Here is an 11,218-nt window from a genome sequence, read left to right as displayed (position 1 = left end):
AACCACAACGCTGCTGTAATGTTCCAGTCCATGAGCAGCACTTTCCAGACCCATCTTCCTGTGCTACACGTGGTTAGATCATTTTACGCCATTGTTGCAGCAGTTTAGCGTCTTTCCTGGGCAGATTGCATTGTGTAACTTGTATTGGGAGTATGTCATGGTGGAGGTGGTTACGCGACATTAATCCTGCTAAAGTCTGGAGAGCCCCATGCTGCTTTGTTACTTGTGACCATTATCAAAGGTTTATTATTTAACAGAGAGGAATAAGGAAGTCTTATAAATGTAACAAAAATTTTGTGAAAGTAAGTGATACATGTTATAACTCCCATCATCTGTGTAATAATATTATGTACAGAATAGCATTGTATGGCAACTTTGGCTTTTCATTTCTGCAATTTTGTTTGACAAAGGGACTTTTTTGCGGCCCCAGAGGCGTGTAATGTATCTGTTCCGATTCCGTTAGTCGTTATATTTGGTCCGATCAGTAAGCCTGTGACCTGTATGGGTAGAAACGCAGCCTAATGCTGATTTACGCGGCGCTACGCAAGCCCCCCCCCTGCGCTTTCTGCTCCATTACTTCCTGAGCGACGTTTAAGGTCAGTTTATCCAGGATTACCCTGTGACTCGTCATCCGGGGAGATGAGACCCTAGTAATTGGCTCAGTGTTTTATTGTTGCAGCAAGCACCTTGGTTTCCTAAGTTGGCTCCTGTGTGTAATGTCAGATCCGCTCTCCCATGTGTAGTTCTCCTGGACCCAGACATGGGTCCTTGATGCTGTCTGGAAGTGGCGTGTTATAAGCGGAGACCTGCGTCTCCTCCAGCCTTTGTCCCTCTCATTGTCTCACTGCAGTAGGTCAGAGCTGATCTCCGAGAGGAAGGTATAGAATGTATTGTGTCTTGTCAGCCCTCGCTCAGTGGGGTGCAGTGAACATGATACACGACTAAAGTGCTGCAATCTATTCTCTGTTCTGCCACCCTTCCACACATATTTGTACTGGAAGTTCTCTGCACAGCGTGTAAATGTCAGTGGCTTTATGAGGCAATCACATCCTCTGCGCTGAGAGTCTCAGGGGGGGCTATCACCGCGGACCCTCAAGGTCATAGATCACCGAATACCTTTACAGGAGCCATCTGTGACAAAGAGCGGAAATAAAAGGTTCCACCTGCAGCCTCGATCTTCATTAGCTGATAGGAGCGATTTGCAGCATTGGCAATAAGTTGTGCTGTTGGCTTTCAGCCAGGAGGAGCGCTCTCTCTCTCTCTCTCTCTCTCTCTCTCTCTCTCTCTCTCTCTCTCTCTCTCTCTCTCTCACTCTCTCCCTCGCTGTCTGTCTCGCAGACTCTGAGCATTGTGTGTGATTCTATCCAGAAGGCACAAGCTCACCTCTGCTCCTGCACATCTCCCTGTGTGTAACCTGCCGTGATGTCACAAGGGTGGTGGCTATGGGTTCTAACAGAATGAAGTGCTTTCTGCGGACTGGAGAATTGGAATACACTTTGTCAGTAGCTGTATAGAGGGGTCACTGGCTGCGCTTGGCTTCCCTCTTATGCAGCAAGCCGATTCTCTCGCTAATGGGATGTAACCATGTGTAGGAAGAGGATTTAGAAGCTGGGAGATCATGTGGAACCCTGAGTATTCAAACTTAGTCCCTCGCGTGGAGTATCCCTTATACCAGGTGTCGTGCAGGTGTGTACCGCTCTCTCTCTCTCTCTGCCTCACAGCCTTATCCATGTTAACTCTTTCATCGCCCTCCCAGCCAGCAGCTGCAAAACAGGTCGGAGACAAAAGGTGTTGAACTTGTCTGTGACTGGGGGAGTGTGTTTGCGGATTACTTTCAGCGACGTTAATTCTGCATAAGAGCAGATCGGAAAATCTGCATTGCATCCCAGTTTGGCATGGAGGAAGAAAAGCTGTATATTATCCAGCGCTGCTTGCTGGCCTCAATATTACTGATTGCAGGATTTGGGTGGCTAGCCGCTACGAAGGTTGCCAAATGCTCTCCATGTAACTGGCACCTTGTAGTGTGCACAGGGAATAATACTGGTGTCATTGTACTGCATGTTGGCGCAGGTGATGTCTGGAGTATAATCCGTATTGTACATTTATACAACTTTTACTGGACCGATGCAGCTCCCTGTACACCAGGGACACACACCTGCAAGCACAACGGTGCAATTGTGTCAGATAATTGGCTTTAACCCATTGTCTGCGTTTTCTGTGTCACTCGTTTTCCCGCATAGTTGTCGGGTTACGCCGTGCGGTAAGAGTTTCAGGTGTAGGGCACACCTTGGAGAAAGGAATGTGGGAGATTGTGCAAGTGGAGCGTTCCACAGATATGACTCGTTCCCAGGCTGGTTACTGATTACACCTTGCTGTTGGCAATCTGCTCTCCATACTCGGGTTAATGGTAGAGAAATGAACGCTATGGCTTTGCGTATTATGGTTTTACCGCTGAATACCTAGGGGGCAGCGCTGTTGTCGGGGACTTAGTTGAAATGGTTTTGCAGTTGCCATGCATGTACGCTACAGTTTTTCATGATCACTTATCCACTGTTTAGCAGGACAAGAGTCAGTCGTGTCAGTGTATTCAGCTATGAAGAGGGTCCATTGCGTCTAATTGTTTCTAAGGTTTACATTGAATGTTAGATGGTTGCTAATCTGCCAGGTGCTGGAAAATCCACATATATAAAACTATATAAATAAATGTTAATAACTAGCTTTCAGGTATGTTCCGAGCGTGCATGGCACAAATAATGGCATTGCCGCCTTCCTTTACTACCAGTCACTTGTGTTTAGTGAGCTCAGTTAGTTGCCATAAATGATGGTCACCCTCTGGCTGTAGGGTGATATATCGAAGAGGGGGCAACGTGATTTATTTGTATAGAGAATCATCAGTTCTTTTTATATTTATCTGTTCCATGTACTACTGAGTGCTGACAGCAGTTGTACCTTTACACCCTCATACACATGTTAGGGAAGGTCTATGACTCCCAGGTATAATTCTATCTATTAGATGAGCTATGTGTTAAACACATCTTTTGTACACCTGTTTAGAGAATTGCTGTATCACTCAAACGCCTCCATAGAAAATCTCTGTATCACTCGCATCTCATGGAGATGCTCTCTATCACTCCCACCTGTACACACCTGGTAGAGAAGCTCTAGCTCTCCCACCTGTACACACCTGGTAGAGAAGCTCTAGCTCTCCCACCTGTACACACCTGTTAGAGAAGCTTTCACTCTTACCTGTACATACCTGTTGGAAAAACTACATGTGCACGCCTGTTGGAAAAACTACATGTGCACACCTGTTGTAACATTAACATCTGTGTGTACTCTGTATTAACACTCACACCTGTATACTTCTCCATCGAGATGCTCTGTAACACTCACACCTGTACACACCTCCATACAGAAGCTCTGTATCACTCCTGCATATACCTCCATACAGAAGCTTTAGCACTCACACCTGTATACGCCTATTGGAGAAGCTCTGTATCACTCACACTTGCATATACCTCCATACAGAAGCTCTATCACTTACAGAGCTTCTCCCATAGGTGTATACAGGTGTAAGTGATACAGAGCTTCTCCCATAGGTGTATACAGGTGTCTCACTCACACTTGCATATACAGTACCTCCATACAGAAGCTCTATCACTCCCACTTGTACACACCTGTAAAAGATGCTCTATCGCTCCCACCTGTATACCTGTTAGAGAAGCTCTAGCTCTCCCACCTGTACGAGAAGCTTTCACTCCCACCTGTACATACCTGTTGGAAAAACACACATGTGCACACCTGTTGTAACATTAACATCTATGTGTACTCTGTATTAACACTCAACACCTGTACACACCTCCATAGAGATGCTCTGTAACACTCACACCTGTATACACGTCCTCATCGATGCTCTGTATCAGTCACACCTCCATAGAGATGCTCTGTAACACTCACACCTTTATACACGTCCTCATAGATGCTCTGTATCAATCACACCTGTATACTACTGGTAAAGCTCAGCCACAATCACACCTGTTTATATATCCATAGATAAGCTTTGTATTGGACACACCTGTATACGCTGCCATAGAGATGCTCTGTAACACATCTGTACACACCTCCATACAGAAGCTCTGTATCACTCACACCTGTATTCACCTATTGGAGAAGCTCTGTATCACTCACATCTGCATATACATCCATACAGAAGCTCTATCTCTTACACCTGTATACACCTATTGGAGAAGGTCTGTATCACTCACACTTGCATATACAGTACCTCCATACAGAAGCTCTATCGCTTTCACCTGTACACACCTGTAAGAGAAGCTCTCTCGCTCCCACCTGTATACCTGTTAGAGAAGCTCTAGGTCTCCCATCTGTACACACCTGTTAGCAAAGCTTTCACTTCCACCTGTACATACCTGTTGGAAAAACTATGTAACACACCTGCTGTAACATTAACATCTGTATGTACTCTGTATTAACACTCACACCTGTATACTTCTCCATAGAGATGCTCTGTAACACTCACACCTGTACACACCATACAGACGCTCTGTATCACTCACACCTGTATACACCTATTGGAGAAACTCTGTATCACTCACACCTTCATATACCTACATACAGAAGCTCTATCACTCACACCTGTATACACCTATTGGAGAAGCTCTGTATCACTCCCACCTGTATACACCTCCCTACAGAAGCTCTGTATCACTCACACCTGTTAGAGAAGCTCTATCACTCACACCTGTATACACCTGTTAGAGAAGCTCTATCACTCACACCTGTATACACCTGTTAGAGAAGCTCTATCACTCACACCTGTATACACCTGTTAGAGAAGCTCTATCACTCACACCTGTATACACCTATTGGAGAAGCTCTGTATCACTCCCACCTGTATACACCTCCCTACAGAAGCTCTGTATCACTCACACCTGTTAGAGAAGCTCTATCACTCAAACTTGTATAAACCTTTTAGAGAAGCTGTGTGTCAATCACACATGGAGAAGCTTTGTGTACACATCTATTGGAGAAGCAGTGTGTCAATCACACCTGTACACACTTACTGGAGAATCTGTGTGTCAATCACACTTGCACACACCTACTTGAAACCTATGTACGCCTAAATGAAGATTTTGGATTTGTAGGAACTCTACAATTGTTGCTGTCAGGTTTCCAGAGATCACAGGTTGCTTCTGTGACACAAAACCCATCTGCTCTCACATGTTCTTTGTGTTCTGCAGCCTTATCTTGTTCCTGAGCTCTTCTGTGTTTGATTACAGTACATAACACAGTATATTGGGGTGGCATAGAGTTGCAGTTCTGTACAAGAGTAAATTATCTTTGTGTCACCAATGTCCCACATAGGACTCTGTTGCAGAATGTATTTGGGGGGAAAATTGCTTTGTGGTCACAGAATTCAAATATCTGCACAGTGATCTATTTTTCCCATGCTCTTCCGGGGTTCCCAACGCAGTGTTTTCCAGGTGTCATCGTGAGACGTGGGCTACAGTGTGTATGGACCCAGCTACATTTCCACCGCGATGGGATGAAGAATGGGCTAGACGGTGGGAGGGGATATAGCAGAGCTGGGAACTGTACTGATGACGATGATTCTCTAGACTCTAATTTAGAAACATTACCCGCACCATCACCCTGCCGGCAATTGAGTTTGAAGACCCTCCTAGGATTTATAGTAAAGGTTTCCTAAGCACACCTGTTCTGCTAGCTAATATGTCTGTCTGAAATCTCATTAGCATAGATGTGTGCGCTGAAACAGAGGTAAATTATTTTTAATGCACTTTGTGAGAGAGGAAGTAACGTATTCACCATGATTTACAGCGCGTCGTTACTGAAAGATTCCGTATATATTCCACTGTGCCCAATATGTGTGCAGCTCCCAGCAGAAACACGCTGTCACGGAATACCTGTCCTTCAGTAGGTGCTCTTCCATCGGTCCTCGTGGACAATAATCCCGACAGTTTAATGGCACCGGTATTCAAGAGCAATGTATTTTAGGAAGAAACTCTACTTCCATTCACCGCTTGCAATGTTCCAAAGCGGCATTTCATGGATAGAATAGCCGATTATGGAGTAACGATTTAACAGATGGAGTTGGAATAGTAACAGCAAATGAATGAAGCGTGGTAGGGTATAAACCTTCTGATATGATTTCTTGGCACACTAGATGGGACAATTGTTATCTGTTTATGTTCTGTGTCCTATATATTACTAAATTTATTGCCTCTGATTCCTCTAGGATAATGTAACAAACATTTCTCTGTGAATAGAAGGTCTCACCTCTGGCTTCTTAAGGGGTTAAATATTGTGTAGTGTCTTCACCTCTATGTAGTGTGTCACTCGAGTTCTTGTGAGGAGTTGTGCTGTGGTACATTGTGTGACAGACTCCTACCATTTACATGACAATCATCCAGAGGAACCTGTTTTGTATCTGCAGGTTAGGGGCCGGGAGTAACTCTCTCACTCGCCTTCATATTTCCTCTAAGGGAGGGTAAATAATTACTCCTTTTTATATCTCTCATTGTCACCTCCAGGTAGTCATTACAGGAGGTAGAAACACGAACATAGGAAAGTTATGTGTCTTTCTAGACCGAGTATAACTATGTTGTGTATGTATATTGGATAATAACCGTTTGTTTGTTTTATAGTACCTTCTCGCTACCAGGAACGCTATTAGGGACTCAAACACTTGTGTTGTGGTCCAGTTTGCATGTAGATGGATGGGAATGACTAAAGGCCCCCATACATCAGGAATTGATTGCACCAATTGTGCAATTCTGCAATCGATTGAAAAAGGAAAAGATTTTTATACACAATCAATTGCTGATGTATGGGGGCCTTTAGGATGTTGCCTCCAGGCGGGTGAGGGGGGACGTTGCCCTCAGGCGAGTGAGGGGGGACGTTGCCCCCAGGCGGGTGAGGGATGGCGTTGCCCACGGGGGGTAAATGTGGGGGACTTTGCCCCGAGGCGGATGAGGGGCGACTGCTAATGTGGGTGGAGTATGAGAGTAAACTAAGCTTTTTCGTCTGTCTCATATCCAGTCCTGAGAGTTGGAGCTAGGAGCCGGAGCCCGCTGTTGTGTCACGGTTAATCTTATCCGCAAAGCAATTCCAAAAACATACCAAGATTAATCTGATAATAACATAAACTCTGCATCGCGGAACAATCAGCTGCCGGACTCTCCTGCAGATACTCTGTTAATGCTGTAATGTTTTCCTCTGGCATGTTTTATTTTAAGTAAATGTATCACAGAGGGAGAACTTATCAGCGTCCAGATAGGACCTTTGTTCTTCCTGAAATGACATTCCAATGAGAGTGTTCACACTGAACTGTCACTCTGCGGGTTTGTTTCACCTTATTCTCCATCAACACAATTAGAGTAAGGTTTAGAAGATTCCAGTACTTCAGATTTAACCTTTCATAAATTCTGCTTATGTAACTAACAGGGAATCGCATTTGGGGGGGATTTTGTGAAGTTGGAGAACAAATTTAATTGAAGGCTGGAAAGCGAGATTGGATTATTTGAAAGTTATTTATATAGCTACAACATATATTTTGCAGTACGTCAGAAGACTGTTAAACTACCGGTATGTTTTTTAAGTGTTAAAGAAAATTGGAAGCACCATAGCGACAATGGCAAGGAAAACATACAAACTCTACACAGATATCCGTGCAAGATCATGAATGTTTTTCCATGTTCCTCTGGTCTTCTATACTGTACACACCAGTCGGCGGGGAAATTGGTGTAGTGACCGGGTTGTGGGAGTCTCTCCTTGACTTGTTCTGCAAGCACATGTATGGAATATGCTGTAGTTTCTGTAAAGTGGGAATGGTCTTGGGTTCACAGATGCTGGGGGAGAAAGTGGTGGTCACGTTAGAGCTGCAATGTGTACATGCTGTGGTGGAACTTGTTGATTTCTTGGATGTATTTTGACTCTGAGGTTTGCTGTAACTACCTCATCATCCAGGGAAACCATTGTTCAGCCTCATCATCTAGAGAAGTTACCTGTTCCATTTCATTGTCCAGAGAATCCACCTTTTCCATCTAGTTATCTAGGGATTCCACCTTTTCTACCTTATAACCCAGTGATTCCACCTCTTACACCATATCACCCAGAGATTCCACCATATCGCCCAAAGACTCCACCTCTTCCACATTATCACCCAAAGACTCCACCTCTTCCATATTATCACCCAAAGACTCCACCTCTTCCACATCATTACCCAGATCCTACACCTTTTCCACCTTCTCACCCAGATTCTACACCTTTTCCACCTTCTCACCCAGATTCTACACCTTTTCCACCTTCTCACCCAGATTCTACACCTTTTCCACCTTCTCACCCAGATTCTACACCTTTTTCCACCTTTTCACCCAGATTCTACACCTTTTCCACCTTCTCACCCAGATTCTACACCTTTTCCACCTTATTACCCATACATCTCACCTCTTCCATTTTATCACCCATAGATTCCACCTGATCACCCAGGGAATCCGACCTCTTCCACCTGATCACCCAGGGAATCCGGCCTCTTCCACCTTATCACACAGAAAATCCACCTCTTCCACCTTACTACCCAGGGGTGGGGGGTGATCTGAGACAGTGAAATCGGAGGTTGGATCTTTTTAGCCATTTTAATATCTGAGGCCGGGTGAAGTGAAACCATCTTAATCTACGGTAGTGCTGAATAAATTGGAATTTACATTTAGATTGAGAACTTGTTTTGATGCGGTTGATGTAATTAGTAGCACAACAATTGATGGCCTCGCTCATTGGCAGCTCTAACAACTTTTGTATCACTCCATCACAGCAATCAAATTAATCCTAGAGGTATTCTCATTTTGTTTGTATTGATTCCAGAGAAGATGATGTGCCCGGGGGTTCTATCACTTTTTCACTTCTCAAAAGTAAACTTTCTGTTCTGGGGAATGTTAATGATGTTGGCAGAATTTTCCGTCTTCTGTTTTCATCTTGCAGAAGTGTTACCCAGTATATAAGAGATGAGACTGCAACAAAGACAGATTCTGCATACTGTGCTTTACACCAAAATGGTTTTCATGTGTGTACGATGAAGATGGTAAATGACACAGCGTAGGAGAGGAGAGCCCGGGGGCACTTTGGCACTGGCCAGTGGTATGTAAGTCATTCTGAGTGCCCTCTGCATTTTTACTGGCAGATATCATGCTATATTGTCAGGAGGGTGTTTTTATTACTTCATATACATTGACTGACTGCCAGTAAATTTACTAAACAGTGGTAATCCAGAGTCTTACAGTGCTTAAGTACAGAGCACATTTATGTCTGCCGCCAATTTTGGCGCCGATTTGTGTATAGGAAGATAATGATAGGTCCCAAAGTGTCTGTGTGTTTGGCAGGGTCTGAATAACATATTATATTATAGCTTCATCTCCTCCTTGTCCATGTGTGCCCCGTCTAGTAGTCCATCAGATCACTGGAACTCTCATGTGTTCCAGGAGATGAGTGTGCTGATCATATGGGGGACAGTGACCTGCAGGCATGTGTCGTGTGTGTGTGTATGTATATATATATATATATATATATATATATAACTATATTTTTTATGTGTGGAAGGAGCAGGGTAACCCTTCACAGGAATAAGTGTTTATTTATTTAGCGCTTTTCTCCAAAAGTACTCAAGCATATTTTTGTAGTCTCTAATGATCGTTTATTTGAAATGAATTTCATACATCCAACGTGTTGATATTTTGTATGTTTATTACTTCCATGACTTTCCTATTAGTGGTGGATCTCTGTGTGTGACAGTGTGGTTGGGAACCTCAGTTTGGCACCTTGGCACATGTCTCTGTAGTGTATTTGTAGCCACCTGACTTGGGGGAGGCCTTTAGCACCACCAACCTGTAAAGAACAACTACATTTCCTCTTCTTGCTTCACCCAGGGGGCACATGATACCAGTAACGCTGATCACCGTATATAACATCCAAATCCTGACTTTTTACAAATGCTCCCATCGTCAGACAGAGGCACCAGATTTCACTTTGCAGGATGAGACTATGTAAGTGACACAAAGGGGTAGAGAGCAGCAGATTTACAGCGTTGTTTTCCTGCGTATCTGATTTGACGCCTGCTATTAAAGGAACATGATTTTTACCTTGCAGTTGGTGTGTTAAGGAAAAGCGCGTTTCCGGGTGAACATTGACAAATGTCAGAAAACCTGCAGCATAAAAGCGCCCTTGTAATAGGGACAGCCCCGTTGTCCATTAACTCTTATAGTGGGTTTAAGGCATAGATGATGCCGAACTGAGAGTGGTCATTTAGTAGAGAGCGTGCAACATGAGATTAATAAAGAGGAGATTCTTACAGGTTAATTGTTTGGAATTTGATGTTTTAATTATTTCCCACTTACACATTTTCAGGCCTATATGCAAAACGAGATGCGGTTAAAATCCCGACCGCTGGGATTCCGGCGGTCAGAATGCCGGCGCCAAGCAAAACTAATTGGAGATTATCGTTCTATTTAGTATTGGGGAGGTTCAGGGACCATGGATCGGGTGCTCATTGGATGAGGCCGCACAGTCTCGCTGCATAGTTGTAGTACATATGAGTGTTAATGCTCCTTTATTGTGTCACTAGCATCCTGGCAGAGGCCTACAGGCCCGGCTACTGCTTCATCAGTAAATAGGAATTTAGTGTATAAATGCGCCTATCATTCTAGCTTTCATCATAAAAGACCCTTTACAAAGAGTAGTAATCACACATCTCCTTATAAAGTCTGATTCAAGGGTAATTTGCAATAAAAACATTTATTTCCCTCCTCAAACGAGAGCGGAAAGAAATGAGTATTATTCTGCGTCTTCACGGTACATCATCTCCTTATTCCAGCCGTTATTACTAACGTTCTATAAATCGTTGATGTACTGCTGTAGTCTTGTACCATTATAATACAGCATAAATAATATCAGTCTCCATTACTAGGAGCAATCGATTTATAAATATCAAAATAATGTGATTTGGGTGCGGTGTGAGCAGAATACATGTAAACACGCAGGGGTTCACATACGTGTGTGTAACATGTAGCAGGTCTCCCACATTTTGGACCTGGAAATCTGAATTAGAAAAATTATTTTGTTAGTAATCATGCCCTGGGTACAGCTGGCATTACAGGACAATACTTATCAGATTCTGGAACGGGTTTATAGT

General features: G+C 43.7%; 1 protein-coding gene across 7 annotated transcripts in view; it reads left to right on the top strand.

Annotated features, from left to right (window-relative positions):
• Positions 1 to 1,359: 1,359 nt before the first annotated feature.
• The window catches only part of PLEKHA7 (pleckstrin homology domain containing A7), a 112,721-nt gene continuing 102,862 nt past the window's right edge, over positions 1,360 to 11,218 (top strand). For 3 of the 7 annotated variants that reach the window (XM_088450337.1, XM_088450336.1, XM_088450335.1), the window contains exon 1: positions 1,360 to 1,686. In XM_088450337.1, the coding sequence (XP_088306463.1) occupies positions 1,619 to 1,686 (68 nt within the window). In that variant the 5' untranslated portion in view covers positions 1,360 to 1,618. Of the gene's footprint in view, positions 1,687 to 6,132; positions 6,162 to 11,218 lie in introns of those variants that run through there. The other 4 variants (XM_088450341.1, XM_088450340.1, XM_088450339.1 and 1 more) reach the window with 2 other exon arrangements.

Source organism: Taudactylus pleione, unplaced genomic scaffold, assembly GCF_031769625.1.
Source record: "Taudactylus pleione unplaced genomic scaffold, aTauple2 ptg000515l, whole genome shotgun sequence".
NCBI classification, from domain to species: Eukaryota; Metazoa; Chordata; class Amphibia; order Anura; family Myobatrachidae; genus Taudactylus; species Taudactylus pleione.
Note: the sequence above shows the minus strand (reverse complement) of the source record. Positions and strands in the feature narration are given on the sequence as shown.